The sequence below is a fragment of the Schistocerca serialis genome, chromosome 6, assembly GCF_023864345.2.
Source record: "Schistocerca serialis cubense isolate TAMUIC-IGC-003099 chromosome 6, iqSchSeri2.2, whole genome shotgun sequence".
Lineage (NCBI taxonomy): Eukaryota > Metazoa > Arthropoda > Insecta > Orthoptera > Acrididae > Schistocerca > Schistocerca serialis.
In genome coordinates, this window is record NC_064643.1 from 717,598,290 (window position 1) to 717,621,756 (window position 23,467).

Consider the following 23,467-nt stretch of genomic DNA (forward strand, 5'->3'; position numbering starts at 1 on the left):
CCCCTTTAACTTAGTATCACCCAGGACTGGAGCAACTGAATTAATTTCTCTGCCAAGGATTCAGTCACCTCTTGTCATGCCCTGAAATGAGAATGTCCTGCCCACTATCGTTTCCACTGCTCCCACAGTGGTATTCTGCCGTACACAACATACTCGTCCATCCTTACACAACCCCTGCTCCCATTCCCTTACCTCATGGTTCATACCCCTGTAACAGACCTAGATGCAAGACCTGTCCCATACATCCTCCCACCACCACCTACTCCAGTCCAGTCACTAACATCACCTATCCTATCAAAGGCACGGCTACCTGTGAAACCAATCATGTGATTTACAAGCTAAGCTGCAACCGCTGTGCTGCATTCTATGTAGGCATGACAACCAACAAGCTGTCTGTCTGCATGAATGGCTACCGAAGAAATGTAGCCCAGAAGAAAGTGGACCACCCTGTTGCTGAACACGCTGCCAAACACAATATCCTTCATTTCAATAACTACTTCACAGCCTGTGCATTATGGATCCATCCCATCAACACCAGCTTTTCTTGATTGCACAGGTGTAAACTCTCCCTTCAATACATCCTACGTTCCCCTAACCTTCCTGGCCTCAACCATCATTAGTCATTGTCCTCACCCGTCCAGCCCCTTCAGTATTCCCATTGCAGCACTACACAGCCGTCATTCCACCACCACACCCAGTCTTTTTATTTCTCTCCTTTTCCGCTACTCCCCCCCCCCCCCCCTCCTCCCCTGCTCTCCATCTAACCTGCCGCACTTCACTGTCCGCCCCAGCCTCCTCCTTACCCCCATCCAGTCGGCACTCCCATCATGCAATGGGGCTGCTGCTCACAGTGTGGTTTCAGTTGCCCGAGACTGCATTTTGTGTGTGTGTATGTGGGGGAGGGGGGGGGGCGACATGTGAGCATAATGTGGATGAAGGCCTTAATGGCCGAAAGCTTTAATTGTGAGAGTCTTTTTGTTGTGCCTATCTGCAACTCAGCATCTCTGCTATATGGTGAGTAGCAACTTTCCTTCTCACAATGCTGTTAATGAAATTTATGTTTTTCCTTTATTATCTTACGGTGATCATAAAGTACACCACCTCTCGGTATACAAATAAAGGAAAATGAGTTGATATGAGTATTTTCAGGTTCCGGACCCTTCTTACACAACAGCATCTACTTAAAAACTTTTGTGAGCAAAGTTTAACAACAATTAACAAAATAAGTTTTTTAAATTTTTTCTGGTGGACGCAAATCCCCTCCTCCCTTCCTTGGTAGTACTCATTATGAAAAATAGGTTAGTGTTGCTAGGTTTAACAGAATGTCCATGAATGGGAAATAGCAAATTATTCCAAAGTTACAGTGCCAATTGCAAATGCAGGGAGTAGGTTGTAAACAATCAGGGATAGTAGAATGCACATCCAGCAGGATTACATAAGAAGTGTTGTGAGTTTCAAAGACAATCCTGTCATTTTCATGGACTTCTAAAGGCTTATTTAAATGAAAATAAACAAGAGTGCTTCCATAGAAATTGAAGGGTTTGACTTTGCTGTAGCTATCTGACCAAGTTTTTGAACTGTTATCCTGATACTTCTTTTCTGAGATCGCCGAATGACGCTGCAAGAACGCTGATGCCAATTCAACAAGTACTGTTAGCACTATGTGTTTCCAGTGCACAAGTCAGGTATCAAAAATTCGCAAAGGGCAACATCATGCTGCAGGACAGCAATAAGCAGTGATGGAGTTGTTATTTTTTAACCTTGTTTCACAGGAAGTTACACATCAGAATCATTAATGTCACAATGGCTGGGAAATTGTGATCACAGAACAGACGTGTTTGCAAACTAGTGCAGCTAAAAAGAGGAAAGATAATTTTTGGAACACGAAAGTATCTCCTCTGTATTAGGACCTTTACTTCTTACACAAAGATCCTGAAATTACCAAAGTCTGTTTGCAAAACTGAAGATATATGAACAATGAAGTACACACTGCCTATTTCTTTTTCTATCAAATGGGATGAAGAGCCTGTAATTGTACAATGAATCAACATCACATACCTGTTTTATTTCAAAATGAGTGAACAGAAAGCACTGAAATTGATCTATAAGTTATGGTTTTCAATAACAGAGTTTTCACAAGGTTTGTGTATCAGGACCTACTGTTAACAATGTTACTATGAAGAAGAAACATGAGGGAACCACTAAATCTGATCACTTGTTGGAATATCGCAATAGGCAACGTCTTTAATGCATTTCCAAAGAAAAAAGTCCAGAGGATTTACATCAGGAGACCTAGCACGCCAAGTAACTGTTCCTCCTCGACCAATCCATCTGGCAGGATACCTTCAGTTCAGAACACGGCGTGCATGCAAGGCGTTATGTGCTGGACATCCATTGTGTTGATACCAAATAAGCACTCTGGTTCTCAGCGGCACTTCATCCAGAAGAGGAGGAAGAATTCGTCTGAGGAAGTTAGCATATGCTGTGCCATTCAGACTACCATTGATGTAATAAGGGCCAATAATCCCACACCAGATGTTAACTCTCCATTGATGCTGATGTTCCACCTGCCTAAGCCATTGTAGGTTGTCACTGGACCAATAATGCATTTTCCTTGTTTTTACCTATCCTTTGTTTGAGAAGGAACATTTATTGGTAAAAAAAACATTGGAGAAGAAGTTCAGGTTGGCGAGAATTTGCTGCTCTGTCCACTGACAGAACTGTACACGATTCTAGAAATCATTCCCATGCAATTCTTGATGCAGGTGCACATGGTAAGGATGGAACTGATGACATGTAAGAATATGATGTACACTGGTTTTAGGAATGCTATAATCATGTTCAAGCTGTCATGTGCTCACATGTGGATTCACAGCAACGGAAGCGAGAACAGTAACATCGGCACCTTCACCTTCATCTGTGCGAGTGTTACGATGATTGCATAGTCGTGGGTTGAAACTTCCCGTTTCCTGAAGTGTCACAACAAGAGGCAAAAACATCAGTCGGGAAGATAGGTTCTTGTCAGGATATTGCTCTCTGTACAGTCCTGCTGCCTGTGTAGCATTTCGCCTACCTTCAACAACAATAAAATAAATGTTATGTCGATGCAGTTTGTACGAAGGACAGCCTTTACTGTATGCCTACTCTACACAACAGTATTTACAAGAACTAAACTGCTGTACTAAATGTATCCGTACATAAGAAAACAGTATTGCAATTACTGTTCTGCTAACTTACATTCCACATAGACGAGTACCATATCTACCTTCTCTTCGTTGGTGTACATTCTACTCACACAACTCTCCAACTGACGATGGTTGTGCATTCTACTTATGTTTACATTGTCCTCTGTCAATGTCAACACGTGGATGTGTTCCATTACCCCGAGTACCTGCACTAAGTGCTGGGAGCATCAGTGTTAATGTTGTGTTATGTAATTAATAATGTTGTGTTTCAGTGAATGGTGCACTGTGATACATTTTTGAATAGGTCTTTAGGAGAGGAAATGAATTACTGAATAAAACATACAGGGTGCCATTTAAAAAAGTCATACCGCTATTCACATCTTTGTAAAAGCCAAAGCTACAATGAAGACAATCGTGCTGACTGATGTCCCCCTGACGGCTAAAGAATATTTGTTTGATACATTTTGTAATTTGCATCTGGACAAACAGTTATTTGGTCAAGATAAACAGGACACCATGTATACCTGATAAGTTTAATTATATTATCAAGGCAGTCAGGTGGATGCAATATTTCTTCATTTCCAAAAAGCATTTGTTTCTCTATTATTAACAAAGATGCCATCACCAAATTTGTTGAATGGATTCGCAATTTACTGGTATGTAGGACACAATATTTTACCTACAATAGAGATCACTGGCAGACGCAGAAATAACTTCAGCCATGCCCCAAAGCTGTGTGTTGAGACCCTTGCTATTCATTTTGTATATTAATATCCAGGTAGACAATTATACAATTAAATTCAAACTTCTTTTGCAGATGATGCAGTTATCTACAATGAAATACTATCTGAGAAATGATGGAGAGGTATCCATTTTTACCCTGATAAGAAAGTGCAAAGATGGAATACTTGCTTTACATGTACAGAAATGTACAATATGATACTCCACACAGAAAAGTAATAACCTATGACTACAATATCAATGATCCACAACTGCAATCAGTAAACTCATCTACATCCTTGGGTGCAACAATTTATACAGGGATATGGAATAGAATGATCACTTACACTCGGACACAGGTCGAGTGGTTTATTGGCAGGATACTGGGAAAAAAAATGGTCAATCTACACAGGAGAATGCTAATAACACACTTGTGCATTCCAGCCTAGAATACTTCTCAAGTGTGTGGAATCCATACCAAATAGGATTAACAGTGTGTACTGAATGTATTCAAAGAAGGGCTGTATGAATGGTGAACACCCACAGGGCTGTTGAACTCGTGGCAGAACATACAGAAACACTTAGAAACCTGAAAGGGCAGATGCTTTCAGACAGATGCCTACTGTCCCGCGAAAGACAAAGTTTCTAGAACCGGTAGTTAGCGAGTAATCTAGAAACATGACACTGTCCCTGAAGTATCGCTCCTGTAAGGACTGCAAAGACCAGAGTAGTCTCACTTGAATATACCTCTCATTCAGTAACTGTAATCTCCTTAAAGAACTGATGCCAGTGGCATCTTTTGGCAGGTATTCTGGGATCAAACTTCTTATGGCATAATCAGCTGTAATGTGCAAGATCTATGGGTTTTAATAAAGAAAAAATAAAACTAAAATAAAAAAATAAGGCAGCAGATCCCTTCTCAACAGTGATGGACTTTTTTAACAATGCAAGCAACTCGCCTGAAACTTTGAAGAATGGTGCTAGGGAGTAGTTTATGGATACTTTGGAGGGTTTCTCAATTACTGAATCAGGAAAATAACCTTATTTCATTTTGGACATAGCCTTTTGTACAAAATTCATAATGCGTGCAAGAAGTAGTCAGTAAAACTGTACATGTACTTTGGCTCATGATTTGATTTTCAAATTGCCTTTGGGTCATTCCATATCAAGTGTCCCAGTTTAAAAGACACTCCCAGCTCGACCATCTTCAATTTTGATGAAATTTGTACAGTAAGTACCTGAGGGCCCTACATGAACCTTATGCGAAGTTTCAGGCTCACTTGTAACTTGGTTGAGGTGCTAAAGCCACTTTTGTGAAGACCACTTTCACTGAGACCAAAAAGTCATGAAAAAAATCTTCAAGTTTGACATTCCACTCTTCCCAATGTAAGAGAGCTAGACTCTTTCTTCTGGATATAGTGGTACAATTTTTTGTGCTCCACACGCAAATGATGGACATAGAATTCAGAAAGCAATGCATTTGGCATAATCTGGGTTCAAAGTAGGCAACAAATCATGTCGTGAGAAATTTGTCCCATACTTTAATGAGTCATAAGTAATGGACCTGGTCTTTTGGCAAACTGCCATCTGTCTGGGTGTGTAGTATATCACAAATTTGGGCCTCGCTTGTGTGTTTAATTACTGTGTAATGTGTAACCATAGTGTAAATTTGCTAAAAAACATGAATGTATCAAAATATAACTATGTTCAAAGTCATGTGTCTCAAAATGGACATCTACCACATTGCATTCATTAACACCATTCAACAGAGCACATTTCATTTTATTAGAATTTGGGTAAGGTGCACAAATTGTGTCTTAAATTTGAAATTTTGTTGATTATGTCTCTTCTGAAGAAGAGAAATTTGTTAACATAGAGTATAGATTTAAGTGTCAGGAAGTCTTTTGCAGAAGTGTTTGTATGGAGTGTATCCACGTATGGATGTGAAACATGAAAATAAATAGTTTAGACAAGAAGAGAATACAAGCTTTCGAAATGAGGTGCTACAGAAGAATGCTGAAGATCAGATGGGTAGATCACGTAACTAATAAGGAGGTACTGAATAGAATAGGGGAGAAGGGGAATTTGTGGCACAATTTGACTAGAAGAAGGGATCAGTTATTAGGAAACATTCTGCGGCATCAAGGGCTCACGAATTTAGTAATGGAGAGAAGCATGGAGGGTAAAAATCGTAGAGGGAGACCAAGAGATGAATACACTAAGCAGATTCAGAAGGATGTAGATTGCAGTATTTACTCAGAGATGAAGAAGCTAGCACAGGATAGAGTAGCACGGAGAGCTGCATCAAACCAGTCTCTGGACTGAAGACCACAACAATAACAACATGTCTGTAGTGTTTAAATATTCATTTTGCTGTTTATTTGGTGATTTTAAACCTGTTTGTGACAGGTGCAAGGGATACAAAAGAATATGCAAGGTGCAAAATACATTAAGTTGAAGGTGCAATTGTTAAGAAAATTGCAGAAGTGGGAGGACTTGATCCCAGTGAACTGGTGCAAGCAAGCAAGCAATGCTTGACTTGTTCAGATTACAGTCAGCTGATCCAAGAATTGAAAGACAAATTACATAGGCCTATATCAAATCACAATGAGAAAATTCAAATTTTGACCTTAGTTCCCCAAAGCTAGTCTATCAAGAAGACTATGGAAGAATTTTGTGTTTACGTAAGGCTAGAAAGTTAAAAGCTGAACAGGGAATATTGGCACAGCCCAAGTCGGATTTGTCCAGGAAAAAAAGGACTGTATTATTGTTTGGATTGATGGAGAAAAGGTTCAAAAACAAAAATACTTATTACTGAGCAACTTAAAAGAAATGTTTGTCATGTATCACAATAAAAAGGGACTGGAAACTGGATTTTCCAAGTTTTGTGAATTAAGGTCCAAGTGGTGTGTGACTGTAGGCACAGCTATTTCACATTCAGTTTGTGTCTACACAAAACACCAAAATGTGAAACTAATGTTGGCACATAGCCCATTAAAAGATTACAAAATATTACTGTCTGTAATTTGGAAACAATGATTGCATGCTTCATTGCTGTAAAGTATGTGCAGGAACAGAGGTTCTAAAGGAATATTTGGAAAGTGCTTTTGCAGATATTGACCCAGAGGATACAGTTAAGTTCAAACAATGGACTCACACTGACAGAGATACACTTGAAACCAGAGAAATGACAGATGAAGAATTCATTGAACTATTACTTACAAAACTTTTGGCCCTTTCTACTCACCACTACTTTGCAAAGCATCAGAGCAAACATTTGCAGTTCACCAAATAAGGTCTCAAATCAGGAGGATTGATTATATTAATGGATTTCGCTGAAAATTACTTCTTTATTGTCCAAGACGCGGTTCAAGGATTCCATTGGGAAAATAGTCAAGCTACAATACATCCATTTGACATTTACTACAAAGATAATGAAGAACTACAAAGTGTCAGCTACTGCATAACCAGTGATTGCCTCCAACATGACGCAGTTGCAGTGCATGTGTTTTTAACATACTTGATCATATTCCTGAAGTGCATTTTTAAAGAAATTAAGCATATTCATTATTTTAGTGATGGTTCTGGCACACAGTAAAAATTTTAAGAGCTTCCTAAATCTTTGCCATCATAAAAAATAATTTTGGCATGACTGCAGAATGGAATTTTTTCGGAACTAGCCATGGGAAATCACCATGTTACAGAACTGGGGGCATAGTCAAGCATTTAGCAGCAAGAGCTAGCCTTCAGCGCCCAACTGACAAACAAATCTTAACACCAACTGATATGTTAGATTGCCAAGAAAAATGTGCATTTCACTGAATTTATCTATACTAAAAAAAATTATTGAAGATGCAAAAATTGATCAGGATAAAAGTTTTGAGGGCGGATGTACAGTGTCTGATACAAAAGACCATCACCATTTTGTGCCAAGTGATGAAAAGTGATTCATAGAGAATCAAATGATACATTGTCCATTATAGCAAATGTTAACCAATATGCTAATGTTCAACCGCCATGAACCACGCCATTGGTGGATAGGCTTGCGTGCCTCAGTGATACAGATAGCTGTATCATAGGTGCTACCACAACAGATGGGTATCTGTTGAGAGGCCAGACAAACATTTGGTTCCTAAAGAGGGGCAGCAGGCTTTTCAGTAGTTGCAGTAGCAACAGTCTGGATGATTGACTGATCAGTCCTTGTAACGTTAACCAAAATGGCATAGTGAACACATTATTGTAGCCAAGATAGACACAAAGCCCACACCTACCGCAGTAGAACAAGTTTATATGCTAACTAGCTCTGCAGATGATGAAGAGATTCAAGAAGGTATCAAGAGATCACCAATTCAGTATTGGAGGGCAACGTGGAGGGTAAAAATCGTAGAGGGAGATGAAGAGATGAATACGCTAAGCAGATTCAGAAGAATGTAGGGTGCAGTAGTTACCTGGAGATGAAGAAGGTAGCAGGGGATAGAGTAGCATGGAGAGCTGCATCAAACCAGTCTCTAGACTGAATACCATAACAACATGCAAACGTTGCTACTAAACATTTTGCCACTACTGAACTATAGCCTGGGCAGTAGTAGAAAAAGATACATTGATTAATTTCATGCAAAATTGGCACTTTTTGCAGGCAATACTAGTGTTATAATAAATCTCAACAGAGTGAAAGTAAAAGAAGAGTTGCTTAAATAATATTTCCCAAATAACTATTAAGCGGTTCTCTGAAAATCGAATCTCCCTAAATTTTGGGGGGGAAAAAAAAAAGACAATACATTCAGCTCTGTACACCAAACAGTCATATCAAGAACTGATTTTGCAAATGAACAGTAGTCAGTAAATAGGCTAGAATGCTCAAAATAAAACATGGGATGGACTCAACCATTAGGCTTCGCACTCCATTAATCTGTTACCACAACCATTATTTTGTGCTTTCTGATTTGTTGACTTCGCCAACTCCCATCCTAATTGTCACCTTCCTACCAAACCCAGACCTCAGGCTACACTACAGATCAGTCTGTCACCACAACCAAGTGGTGGTGTTTTTTTCTTTTCTTTTTTTTTTTTTCTCCAACACATGACTTTAACCTTGTACTGGAAGAAGCATATAACTGAGCTGCTCAAACGATTAATTCCACCTACTTCTGCACTTTGTATGAATGCTAGTCTTGGAAACAAACAATTCAACTTCATGACACATTTCCTCTATATGAAAAAATGAGCTTTACTGCCCATTATCAAAGTTGTTGTCAGTTCCACAAAACATCCAAAGATGAGGAAATATTTGTAAAGGTAGGTGAGCAGACAATGAACAGGGTAGATTCCTCAAAATACCTAGGCTTGCATATTGATAGCAAACTGAATTGGTCCAGCCACATCGTGGATCTGTGCAAAAGACTAAGTTCAGCAACATATGCATTGCGCATTGTTTCTTCTTATAGAAATATGGAAACCATGAAGTCAGCATATTATGGTTACTTTCATGCAATTATGGCATTTGGAATTATATTTTGGGGAAATCAGCCACTGGCTAAAAAAGTACTGTGTGTACAAAAAAGAGCCATAAGGATCATGTGTGGAGTCAATCCTAGAGCCACATGCAGGAATCTTTTTAAGAAGCTTGAAATACTTACATCCACTGCGCAATATATATTCTCATTGATGTGCTTCATAAGGAAAGAAAAATCCATCTTTAAGCTGAATAGTGCATATCACAGTCACAATACTAGAAGGAAACATGATATCCACTATGAACAGCCAAATCTAAGTATGGTGCAGAAAGGAGTCCATTTCAGTGGCTGTAAGATTTTTAATGCCCTCCCTTCAAGAATTAAGTGTTTGATAGATGATGATCTCCTGTTCAAAAAAACCTTAAGGCAGTTCCTATTGCAAGGATCATTTTATACATTAGAAGAGTTCCTGAACTACAGTGTTTAACATCTCTTGTATTGTGAAATGCCCAAATTTGTGTTTGTAATACCGAATATTTTTATTGTGAACATATATTTTGCAATATTTATTTCTTTGTAACACTTATTATTTTGTAATCTTTATCTCTCTCTAAAATGTATTTTGTAGTGGGACCTAAGTTACTGTTCACTGTTTTTTGTTTTGTAATCTCTATCTATATCTAAAATGTATTTTTTTGTAGTGGGACCTAAGTTACTGTTTACTGTTTTTGTTTTGTTTTATGTATTACCATAAATTCTGGCCAAAAGCTTGTAAAATTGACACGTTCCATATCCTGTGATACTGTCACAACATGGATCACCGGAACAAGAGATAAATAAATAAATAAATAAATAAAAAAAAAAATGGCTCATAAAGGAGTCCAACAGGACTATGCAGCAACAATATGTTTTGGTTAGTTGTCCAATAATAAAAAAAATGCCACAGGTAGCAAAGCAAGTTTTAAATCTAACCTAAAATCATCTCCCCTGGGCAACTCCTATTCCATGGGGGAATTTCTATCTAAAAGCTGGTAGCCTGAAGTAAAAAACGTTGTTGTTAAGTGCAGTTGCACGAGTCGGGCTCACAAGTAATGTATTCATTAATGTTAAACGCTAATCACGTATACATATCCTGTAAATTGATTCGTCTAGAATCACTTCGACAAATAAAAGAACGATGCTTCCAAATATCTGGAAAGGTTTTTGGTTGAATAAACAACCATGCATTACTTGACGCGGCTGTCTGCTGAGGTTTTCATGACCAAAAGACAACTGTTTTGAAGACTTCACTGATTGGACAATTATCACTCGAAATCCCTAATGAACTCATCTTTAACTTCCTATATTTATTACTTATACAAATAAAAAAGAACAATGAGCCTACCGCTTGAGCAGCTGGCTTATCTTGAATTCCTGCAGACATTACGTTCACTTTTCTTACACCTTCCGGCGTCGGGTTACACTGTAAACACACAATCTGATGTGGTGTTTAATAATATTCACATTACTAAAGTTTATTTGGATATATACTTCCTCGAGGTTTTGAGAGTCTCCCTTCACTTATTAATAGTCGCAAGGCTCGTCGTGTCAAATTAGCATCCTTCCTGAAACAGACGCCTCCTGCACAAATCCATATACACAGCTTCACCGTTCCTGTCTGTATGTAAACTCTTTGTTATGGCATACAGCACACAAAACTTACACTCACTGATTACAACACTAAAACGCTACCTTCCACATACGTCACAGATACCAAACAAAGGGAAACTGTTAATTATTGTAGCACCTGCTATGATGTTTCAGAGATATCTTGATCACTAAACTAAATTTGTATATGTGAATAACGCTGCAATCATTCAGACCACTGAACAACATTAAATGAATAGGACTGTTAATTTGTGACTACAATATGAGTCAATTTTCAGCGTTTATAAATCAAAGGTCAAGACAGATATAATTATTGAAAAAATATTATAATAAGTAGCTATCTAATTGTCGCTGTCGACTTTCTTCACATTTCGATCACGACTAGTTCAATTGCAAATCGATCGACATTTTTGTTGGAGCGGCGCCCGAGTATTGAGCAAACTGATGGTAAATTAATTTTGATAGTATAACCACCGTGAAAGAACTGACAATCAAGGGAAGAAAGAAAAAAGATTAACGTCGCCTCGACGACACGGTCATTAGTGACGCAGTTCAAGTTCGCACAGTAGAAGATGTAGGTGTAGTTGTGGAATTGACTATGTGCTTTTAAAAGGAACCATCCATGCATTTGCCTCATTTATTTATTCTTAATTCATTCATCCTTTGATAGCTGTTTATAGCGATTAGGATACGTCATTGCATATTTGCAGTTACAGGGTAAATTACAACTTGAACACTTACATTACTTTACAGCAGACACAAATAAATGATAAATGAAAACTTACGCAAAACAAAACTTCATTCTTAATTTAATTTACTAGATAAAGGCATCCAATTCCGATTTCTGCTGTTGGTAAAACGTAAAAAAATGGCATATGGCACGACCTTGCATTTGCACTTACTATTATCACAGTATATGTCTTTATCTACGTCTGTACTACCCAAGTCACTGTGAAGTGCATGGTACAGGATGCGTCCCAATGTACCAGTACCGCATGGAGCGCGGGAAGAAGAATGGTTGTTTAAATACTTCTGCGCAAGCTGTAATTAATCTAATCTTGTCCTCGCGATCTCTATGGGACATGTACGTAGGGGGCTGTAGTATATTTCAAGAGTCGTCACTTAAAGGCGGTTCTTGAAACTTTTTAGTAAAACGTTTTAGAAAATTTACAAAAGCAAAGCGAATCAAATGAACGATACAACATTTGACAAAGTGCCTATTGGCTTCTGTCTCGGGTTCTTCGGCCGACGTTCATCTGATGATTTTACTGACGTTTCGCCAGCACGAGTGGCTGGCACTGTCAAAGCTTCACCCTCCACTGCCGGTGGTGGACTGGAGCCGAGCTCGCTGCCGCAGACTATATGTACCTGGCGCGCCAACGTCCGAGGGCTTCTCCGTGGTCATTTCCGGTGCGGTTCTCCTCTTGCTACCTGCGACGGTCGTTCGCTGCAGTACAGGAAGCCAGGATCCGTTTACCTTAAGGCTTTCCTCTTTCTTGTCGAAGCTGTTCGTGTGTTTTTGTATTTCCACAGCTTCTCTGAACAAGCGGGTGTGATAATGCTTTTCTACAGCCAGAACTTCCGTGTCGGCGAATTTTATTACGTGGTCGGTCTCATCCAATGCCACGGCCGATTTCTCCACCTGTCCCAATATGAAATGTCGCTTATGTTCTTTGATCCTGGTGTTGATTGATCGTCCAGCCATTCCGACATTAACTTTTCCGCATGTGCATGGTATACGGTATATTCCCGACATTGCAAGTGGGTCTCTTTTCTCCTTCGCCGATCTAAGACACTCTTTGATCTTCCTTGTCGGTTTAAAAATCGTTTTTACGCCGTGTTTCGCAATATACGGCCGATTCTGTCCGTCACTTTGGGAATGTATGGCAGAAAGGCCGTACCCGACATTTCTTTTTCTGATTCCTTACTTCGTAGAGTTTTTGACTCTGTTACACTTCTAATATAATTTGTGAGTACCCATTGCTCCTCAGAACACTTTCCAGTTGTTGCATTTCGCGTTTGAGGTGCTGCGGCTCACATATTTATTCTTCCTGCTCGCGTTACGAGCGTATTAATCATTTCTCTTTTCTGGCTCGGATGGTGGTTTGATAGTTTGTGCAGGTATCGGTCCGTGTGCGTCGCTTTTCGATACACGCTGTGTCCCACGTTTTCGCCATCCCTTGTGACCAGCAAATCTATAAATGGCAGTTTTATGTCCTTGTGTTAGGATGGAGGCTGTTTTGAGTGTCTTAGGAAGTCACCGAGCTGTTCTTCATAATAGCTCCACACAACAAAAGTATCATCGATGTATCTGGACCACACCTTAGGTTTACAAGTCGCCAAGTCCAGTGCCTGTGCTTCGAAATGTTCCATGAAGAAGTTGACCACCACTGGACTAAGAGGACTACCCATAGCAACCCTTCCAGCTGTTCGTAGAAGTTGCTACTCCACGTGAACTAGCTCGTGGTGAGACAGGCATGGAAGAGCTTTGTGATGTCTTTCGGGAAAATGGAACCGATGTGCTCCAGAGCGTCACTGAGTGGCACTTTCGTAAACAACGAAACAGCATCAAAGCTGACCAGGATATCGTTTGGTGCAAGTTTCAGTTTCTTCAGCTTCTCAATGAAATGTCCTGAGTCTTTTATGTATGTGTCGGTCTTCCCCACGTGCGGCTGGAGCAGAGAGGCCGAGTGCTTTGGCCAGGTTCTACGTCGGTGAGCCAGGAGCGCTAACAATCGGCCTTAGTGGAATGTTGTTCTTATGGATCTTAGGTGAGCCATACTGCCAAGGTGGTAGGACTTATGTGTTGCGCAGGTTTCTCTATATGTCCGCTGGCAGAGAAGACGCCTTGACTAACCGATTCGTATTCCTTGTGATACGCTGCGTCGGATCTGCGCTTAGTTTTCGGTACGTCGTCGAATCTAATAGGTCTCGGATCTGTTGCTCATAATTTTCGGCCTTCATTACGACGGTCGCATTCCCCTTATCGGCAGGCAGTGCCAATATACTCTTGTCGGCGTTGAGATTCTTAATAGCTTGTACCTCTTCTTTCTTCAGGTTGCAAGCTGGTGGTTTTGCTCGGCGCAGTATCCTGGTTGTTTCAGTGCGTATTTCCTCTGCCCTTTCACAATGCAGGGTCCGAATGGCAGCTTAGGTATTGGGAATGATGTCCTCCATAGATATAGTTCTCGGGGTGATAGCGAAATTCCCTCCTTTTTGAAGAACATACACTTCCTCTTCGGTCAAATGTCGTTCAGTGAGGTTGACCACAGTGCGTGACATGTTGGGAATCACCTTGTCGGTCTGCTTCTGGCATCTTTCAAACTTTTTCTTCTGTCGCTCAGTGCAGAGCTCGAGTTCGTTCTGCATGCTCCTGTGTCGTATGTCCAAGGACACTGAAACCACCCCTTTATATTATTTAGAAGTGGTATAACAGTCACTTCGTCCTCGATTTCGATAATGTTACGAACATTCGATATGTCCAGATTATCTTCGTCCGACCATATAGTGCAATCATCTTTTATCAAGTAGAGAACTTCCTTGACACGTCTAGCTGTAATTCTTTGAAGACGAATATTCTTGATGAGCAAAACCTCTTGTTGGCTCTTATGTGTTTGCATATTTTGGTTAGATGCTTTGTATCATGAAAACTTTAGAGGACATGTCCATACGATCGTTTAAATGCGTCGACACTGGGGCAATAGCCGTCGTAGGGAACTTGCTTGAAATGCGATGAAGCTGGAAGATCCAAAGATCGCTGTAATTAACAGTGGAGAAAATTTACGTTCGGAGTAATCACTTTCTACGGATATGACGGGTATATTTTTGACGTGTAGAATTACCCGTACTTAATAAATATCTGGTAATTTCCAAGAATGATTGCCTATCGAAGTCGTGGGGCTTCAAACGATGCATATCGAACGTGCGATCCTAAATTGATCATGCGACTCTGGTTGCGGGCGTTATGAGTGTGTTTACGGTGGTCACTACAGCAACGACAAAAGAAAAGCGTTACAAAAATACTCCCTACAGAGGGCAGTTTTCCTAGAGAGATGATACTCTCCAGTCTTGGCTGAACCCTGTACACCCCTGCCCCAACGCCTTGGTCTGTTTTCGACCCATTGGTGACCAAACCACATCCCCCGTATGGGTTCAAACAGTTTTTCCCATTGCTCCCTACTTCCAATTATTATGTTGTAAGGCTTGTCGAAGCAGTTGGGAGTTATTGTGTAGTCGGCAGGCATTTCCCCAGCTATTTCTATATTTACCTCACTCACTATGTTAGTGTGTGATTCTGGATGTCCGAATGAGACCCAGTTTTTGCCAGTTTTAAGTCAATGTGCCCCAGCTCCTGCCTCCATCTTGACCCAAAGGTGAAGTGGAGGCATATCCAGCATGGCTTCCATTCCAGTGGTTGCTGTGCTGCTAATTCCATCCGTTATGGCTAAGCAGGCCAATCTCTGCACCTTAGCAAGCTCCTTAGCAGCAACCCGCTGTTCTACCTTCTTCTACCACACTACAGCCCCATAGGAAATCCTGGGTCTAAACTCTGTGGTGAATACCCAGTCCATGCCCCTGGGGCTTAGGCCCCAGTTTTTGCCACAAACCCTCCTAGTACTCACTGGAGAACTTTTTGCCTTGGAGCAGATGCTCTTAATGTGAGGAGTCCAAGTTAGCTTCTCATATAAGGTTACCCCTAGATATTTCATTATCCCCTTCACAGGTAGATTTTCATGGAAGAGCTTTAGATTCCAACTTGAGTGTTGAATATGTCTCTTCGTAAATGGCACCACAACAGTCTTCTTTGGATTAACTCTCAGATCCTGTTCAATGCACCATTTTTGCACAGTGTCCAATCCTCCTTGTGCCATATTCCTAACTGTATCAGTGAATTTGCCAAGTATTAATATGACAAGATCATCTGCATATCCTTGGCAGAAGCATTGTCTGGAATTTAGTTACTCAATGAGTTCGTTCACCACTAGATTCCACAATAGAGGAGACAAAACTCCTCCTTGAGGGCAATCTCTAGTGGTGTTAATTACCACCTTTTCATTCATGATGGTAGCCTCTACCTTTCTTCCACTAAGCATGGCCCTGGTCCACCTACATATAGTGGTCTGCTGCCCTTAGCATGGAATCGGAGGTCGTGTTACTGAAGGCCCCGTCGATATCCAGGAAGATGCAGAGGGCTATTTCTTGGAAGTGAAGTGTTTTCCACCTTCCCAAAGAGTTGGTGGAGAGCTGTCTCACATGATTTACCTGGTTGATATGCGTGTTGGTTCGAGTGTAGAGGGGCCCTACTTAGCCTCCTCTCCCCAAAGTATACATTAACCAGTTTTTCCAATGTTTTGAGAATGAAGGAGGACAGACTGATTGGTCTCATATCCTTGGCCTTGGTATGATCAGTTCTCCCTGGCTTTGGAATGAAGACAACCTGCACTGCCCTCCAAGCACTGGGAATGATTCCTACTGCTAGGCTAACCCTGAATAGCCTGCATAGGACTCTTACGAGCTTTCCTCCTGCCTATTGCAGGAGAGCTGGAAAAATTCCATCTGGGCCAGGTGACTTGAACGGTTGGAATGTTCCCACCGCCCATTGGATTTTATTGAATTTCACGCACTCCTTGGCCGATTCCCAGTCCTCTCTTTGAGTGCCTGAGAACCGTTGTCTCTCTGGGGTCACATACTGGTTTGTGTTGTCCGGCAGAGTAAATTGAGGAAAGTGAGTTTTGAGGAGCAATTCGAGCATCTCATGTGCTGCCTTTGTATTTACCCCATCCTTCTTCCTCAACGTACCTCCTGGATTGGTTGGTATTCTAGTGAGAATCTTGTGAAGTCTGGCTTGTGCAGCCGTGCCCTCCACTTACTCACAGAATGCCTTCCAGGATGCTTCCTTTGCTTGTCTGATTGCAAGATTGTAATTGACGGGGGCCTCACGATATTTACTCCATTGTCCTTTCGTCTCGAATTATTAAACAGTCTCTATACCTGTTTTCTTTGCATTTCCAGCTTGTTATTCCACGAAGGAACACTCCTATTTGTGCACTTCCTGGTGATTGTTCAGTTGTCCTGATATGAGGTCACTATGGCAGAGGTAACGGCCTCTGCTATTTCCTTAGGTTCTACTGGATTCCTTATCGAGGTTTTAATTTCCGATAAGCCTAAGTCAAGGTCCTTCCTATATATCTCCCAGTCTGTTTTCCTGGGATTCCTATAGGTCATGGTCTGACTGATTCCCATTCAAAAATGGTTCAAATGGCTCTGAGCACTATGGGACTCAACTGCTGAGGTCATAAGTCCCATAGAACTTAGAACTACTTAAACCTAACTAACCTAAGGACAACACACACATCCATGCCCGAGGCAGGATTCGAACCTGCGACCAAAGCGGTCGCGCGGTTCCAGACTGTAACGCCAGAACCGTTCGGCCACCAGTGGCCGGCGACTGATTCCTGTTTCAACCTTGAATTTTATGTACATGTGGTCTGATGAGGATGTCTCCAACACCACATGCCATTGTCTGACATAGCTACCCATCGTTATGGAACCAAAGATTATGTCTATTACTTCTTCCCTTCTGGTATTCCTGCATGTAGGTTCATTGTCCATATTCAGGACCTCTAAGTTGTTAGCTAAAAGAAATTCAAGAAGGTACTCTACTGTTGGTGTCCTTGCTGCCCCACACTAGGTTGTGGGCATTGGCGTCGCATCCCACCAGCAGTTGATCACCTTGCCCTCTAACAGTCTCCTCACCTCCAGAGGAGGAGGAGAGCTGTCTTCGTAAGGAAGATATGCTGAGGGCAAAATAATTTCCCTTGTGATATCATTGCTGCATTTTAATGGTCACTAAGTCCCTAGAGCAGAAATCCATCATTGGTATGAAAGAAATGCTGTTTCTTACATAGATGCATGTTCTGGAGTTTCTTAGATTCCTAGCATAGATCAGCTTACCTCCAGTGCCACCGAGATCCGATACACCCCCTTTATATGAGTAGGGTCCACTTCCTGTCACCCCAGGTAGCGATTCAGGGCAGAAGAGGCCCCTTTACTGTGCTGCAGAATAATCTCCATCACCTCGAGGCTCTATCTTACTGCCACCTTGAGGTCTTTGAGAACCCTGACTGTGACCTGCGAGAACCCTAAAAACAGTTTCAGGTCCTGCTCCCGCATCGCCTTCGGGGACTTCTCTCTGACCTCCACCACCAGGGTTCGTCCTTCCAGAGCAAACTTCTGGTTAATCACTCTCCAGTCTTCTATCGAGACTTTTGGGTTCTGGGCCCTTATTTTCCCGAACAGAGTCTTAGGAGAGACTTCCTTAAGAATCCTAGGTACCCATAATATATTTGCAGTCTTAAGAAGCTCCACTGCCGTCTTAACCAGCAGCTTCGCGTCTCCCCCGGTGATATCATGGACACCTTGTCCTTGAGCCATTCCAGCGTGTGCGCCCTCTCACAGACAAAAATGAGGGCACCACGATCTAGATAGACTCTCCTGAAGTTGGGTCCTGGGCCAGCGTCCTCCCCCCCCCCCCCCAATCTTTTCAAAGAGGGCCATCTGTACCAGTACCTCCTGCTGCAGAGTGATGGCCACCAGTGGATAACCTTCGTTGATAACTGCCATCCTAAAGACCGAGACTTCAGTACTATAGGTCTTTTCCCCTAATTCTTGCCTTGGGATTTTCTGGACTCGCTTATTCAGGGAGGAGCGAGTCTTTGGGGGCCTCCGTAGCCCTTCAACCTGAGACAGTTTCTTCCTGGGGGTCTTAGGTTCTAGTCCCTTTAATTCCCTCCACTTGTCTTTAGGAAGCCATTCTTTGCCTTCCTTTTTCCTCTGTTCTCTGCGTAGCTTCCTTCTCTGGGCCCCAGACAAGGCTTTGATCTTAATCTGGTCCAGCTTCTCGGTTATAATTCCCACTTCTGGCTCAGTTTTAGACCCTGATTCAGTAGTGTGAATGCGTTCCATCGGTTCTGACCCCGATGTTTGGGTATCTGAGGTCTCAATTCGCCCCTCAGTTTGTTTTTCTTTATTTTATTTTATTGTGTCCATATTGGTCCCACAAGATTTAGGGATCTAGAAGGTCCACACCATGAATACCCCACGTGGTGTAAGGCTAATTACTCAGGGATGTTGCTCGGTATCCGTGAGGCTCCGTTTGTGACACATCTTCCCATGTGCCACATGCCCCTCGACATGGATTGCATCACACGTTGGGTTGGGTCAGGGAATTGGGTAGGACTAGAAGTGGATAGGGAAGATGGGACGTTAGTCTGATCCATTGGCTGAGGCCTTTCTGGCAGTAGGTCCTCTACCTTCGGCGTAGCCCTCAGCTTCCCGCAGATATGCAAGCCTCTCCACCCGCATGGACAGTGCTTCGTCAAAGTGGTGTCCCCCAGAGAGGTCAACAACTTTACTCGGTCCACCAATCAGTACACTGTCGTTCGTCACTATTACATAACACACTTCTCTGTTTGCAAAACCCGAAATAGTCGCATACGGTATTAGCAGATAAGTCAGTTTCCGATGCTGTTGCTTGCAAGGTGTAGTCTCGAATCCAGAAGACAGAACAGCGCTGGTCTGGATGGATAATTTAGAAGAGCCAAACCATGTATTCTTCCTGATACTCTATCGTTTTCTGCATTATCCGCAATAAAATTGTAACGGTATTTCAGCATCAAAACCCTTCTTACGAAGTTTTACACACTTCACACCACCACAGTCTACACAGTTCCTCCTTTCCTCGTCCAGTAGTACTCCGTATTTGCAACAAAAAGTCAAACAATTTTCTACGTTGTATAAGCATAGAAATAGATTTTTCCATGTGAGAAAATCCGCTGAAGAAACGTCAGGAACATCAGACATCCCACTCGCTACCGACATAAATCGTCTGTGTTTCCCTATCAACTCACAAATAATTCACGGAGGTATGTAATTTAGAGCAACTAAGGGAACGACGGAAAACAGATAAAAATGACGATCACAAATAATTGATCATAACGCCTGCCACCAGAGTCGCATGAACGATTTAAGATCGCACGTTCGATATGTATCGTTTGGACCCTGCGACTTCGATAGGCAATCATTCTTGGAAATTACCAAATATTCAAACACGCTCTGAGAATATACTTGAACGGTTTATTACTTGGTGTTACAGAAAAAGGACTGTTACTATATGTAACTTGTAAACTACAAAAACAGTAACCAAGGAACAGAATAAACACAACAACAAAAGCTTTAACTCCAAGGAGTAGGCAACAACGTTATTCACCGCTCCAAGTGGCGGATTAAAACTTGGCGCCAATCATTTGTAGCCGTGCAGTCACTGAATTCGACACACAACTGTATCTATGGATGGCGCGAACGGAACTAAGGTGTGCGGACACAGCAGTAGCGGTCGCTACAGGAGCCCCCTTGGTGAAAGCGGAGCATGGTGCATCTTCTCTGAACCTGTCCAGGAAGTGGACATGTCGTCTAGAGTAGGTGGTGCATGTAGGTTCTGCATCGTCCTGTTGTGGTGGCGGTGCTGGAAGTCGAGGTGTTGCTTCTGTCAGGCGTTGAACTCTTCACCATAAGATAGGTGATGCCTCTTTGAAAATGTAAGCCAGCTTCACTCTGCTAAGTGACGTGGTAGCCTGTTTGCCATTTACTATGATGGTCATCGTGTGTGTGTGTCTCTGCAAAGGACGCAATGGGGTCCAGTATGCTGTGGCTGCAGTGGTGGCTTGAAGGAGTCTGTACGTAACATAAGGTGTGAACAGCATTCGAGATTGTTATGCACAAAAGTTGTTGGACAACCATGCCTGGAGGCCTTTGTGGGTTTGATTTGGCTTACATGTTCCTGTAACTTGCGAAGGAACTCTGGTTGGTCGTTCGTTTCTGACAGTAGGCCTGTACTGACGAACACCCCTGGAAGGCGCAGAGTCTCGCCATAAACCTATTCAGTTGCTGAGGACTCTATAACTGTGGCTTGTAGACCCAGCAGGACTATAGGTAGTGCAGACCTCCATGATGTCCCATGGCATATTAGCTCAGCCTTCAGCGTTCGGTGCCAACGTTCAAGCATGCCATTGCTAGTTGGATGATAACTAGTCGTTTTCTGACGGATGCAGCCACAGAGCTTCCCCAGCTGTGTGTACAAATCTGACTCGAACTGTCGGCCTCTGTCGGTGGTGATATGGAGCGGACAGCCGAATCTCGCCAGCCAGGTTGATGTGAAAGCAGTGGCTAGTGTTTCTGCAGAGATGTTGTCTGTAGGTACTGCTTCAGGCAACCACATACGAGGGCTATCCACAAAGTACATTACGTTTTGGAATTAAAAATAAATAAAGTATTGGAAATTTTTTTTTACTATATACAGATGAAAGCCACACTTAAATACTACATTTCTACATAGTTGCCATTTAAATTAAGGCACTTATCGTAGCGATGGACGAGCTTGGAAATTCCTTCGTCATAAAATTCGGCCGCCTGCGCCTTCAACCACGTGGTTACCTCTTCTTGAAGCTGTGCGTCGTCATCAAAACACTGCATAGCCAACCACTTCTTCATTGCTGGGAATAAGTGGAAGTCGCTCGGTGCCAGGTCGGGACTGTAAGGCGGATGAGGAAACAACTCCCACTTAAAAGATTCGAGAACTTCACGAGAGGCATTTGCCATGTGGGCCCGGGCGTTGTCGTGAATCAGCAGGATCTTTGAGCCCAACTTTCCCCTGTGCTTGTTTTGTATTGCTCTTCTGAGGTTGTGCACAGTTTGGTAATACCTTTGAGAGTTTATTGAAGTGCCTCTTTCCAGGAAATCCACAAAAATCACACCTTTTCTGTCCCAAAAGACAGTCGCCATCACCTTCCTTGCCGACATTGTCTGTATGCATTTCTTGGGTTTTGGGGGGGGGGGGGGGAGAATTTGTGTGCCCCCACTGCATTGACTGCAATTTTGTCTCGCAGTTCATATGCTTAACCCATGTTTCGTCATCAGTAACGATGCGATCGAGTAATGAGTCGCCATCTTTCTCGTAAGCGTCCAAAAACGTTAACGCTGCAGCCATTCGCTGATTTTTGTGAATCTCTGTCAAGATTTTTGGTATCCATCTTGCACAAAACTTGTGGTAACCAAGCTTTTCGGTAATGATTTCGTGCAACAAACTTCGTGAAATTTGTGGAAAACACATAGAGAGTTCCGTTATTGTGAAATTGCGGTTTTCATAGACCGCGGCATCGACTTTTTCGACAAGTTCGGCAGTCACTATGCTGGGTCTTCCACTTCGCTCTTCGTCGTGAACGTTAGTTCGGCCATTTTTAAATTTTATTACCCATTGACGCACTGAACCTTCAGTGATTATATTGTCCCCATACACTTCACAAAGCTGCCGATAGATTTCTATCGGTGTACATGTTTTGCAGTCAGAAACCTTATTACAGCACGCACTTCACACTTCGCGGCATTTTCAATTAACGCTGACATTTCAAACTGTCACAGTAACTCAACGGAGTACAGCACGAACCTCTCACTAGCACAGCAGGATGCCGACTGAGCGGCGTAATGCCATGACACCAAGATGGCCGCGCTAGCCCCGCCCCTAACGGACACAAACGAAAACGTAATGTACTTTGTGGATAGCCCTCGTATATCTGTCAGTCACTGTGAATATGTACCGCTGGCCATCCAATGGAGGAAGCGGTCCTACCACATCAAGATGAACATGGGCGAAACATGAAGAAGTGTCCGGAAACTCTCTTATTGTGGGATGAATGTGGCGAGTGATTTTGCAAAGTTGGCAAGTCATCGTCCATTTGCTGCAGTCTCTTTCTATCCCTGGCCACACAAGCCTTGAGACACTAGCTTGAATGTCGACTGGACTCCTGGGTGGCAAAGATTATGTAAGGACTCGAACAGTGGCCTGTGAGATGCTACGGGAACAAAACGGAGTGATCTTCCGTGTGACACTTCACAGCAAAATTTCATGTTCTCGCCAGGAATGTCAACTTGCTGTAACTTGAGTTTTGCAGTGTCGTCATGCAATATGGTATGTAGTTTGGAATCTTCTTGTTGCGCCCTGGCAAGCGCCATCATGTCCACAGGCTGTGAGGCACTGGCCACACTAGAGAGGTAGTCTGCAAACACATTAGTGATGCCTGATATATGGCGAATGTCCATACTAAACTGGCTAATAGATTCCAATTAGCTGTACTGCAGTAGAGAGCAGGTATTGCTGTTTTTCTTGAATGCATATGTTAAAGGCTTGTGGTTGGTGTATATCACAAACTCTAGCGCCTCAACCTGTGGTCGAAAGTACTTGATTGCTTGATATATGGCTAAAAGTTCCCGGCCATATGTGCTCCATCTTTGTTGTTCAGGTGACAGCTTGTGCGAGAAATAAGCCAGCGGCTGCCAGCCATCGTCCATCCATTGTTGGAGGGTTGCACCAATGGCTAACTGACTGGCATCCACCACTAATGCCAGTGG

At 42.3% G+C, this 23,467-nt stretch overlaps 1 protein-coding gene across 3 annotated transcripts in view; it reads right to left on the bottom strand.

Moving 5' to 3' along the window:
- The window catches only part of LOC126484023 (BTB/POZ domain-containing protein 6-like), a 79,682-nt gene extending 68,470 nt beyond the window's left edge, over positions 1 to 11,212 (bottom strand). The window contains exons 1-2 of one of the 3 annotated variants that reach the window (XM_050107350.1): positions 11,061 to 11,212; positions 10,743 to 10,962 (exon numbers count right to left, since the gene is read on the bottom strand). In XM_050107350.1, coding sequence (XP_049963307.1) covers positions 10,743 to 10,781 — 39 coding nt within the window. In that variant the 5' untranslated portion in view covers positions 10,782 to 10,962; positions 11,061 to 11,212. Of the gene's footprint in view, positions 1 to 10,742 lie in introns of all 3 variants that reach the window. The other 2 variants (XM_050107351.1, XM_050107349.1) reach the window with 2 other exon arrangements.
- Positions 11,213 to 23,467: the final 12,255 nt, after the last annotated feature.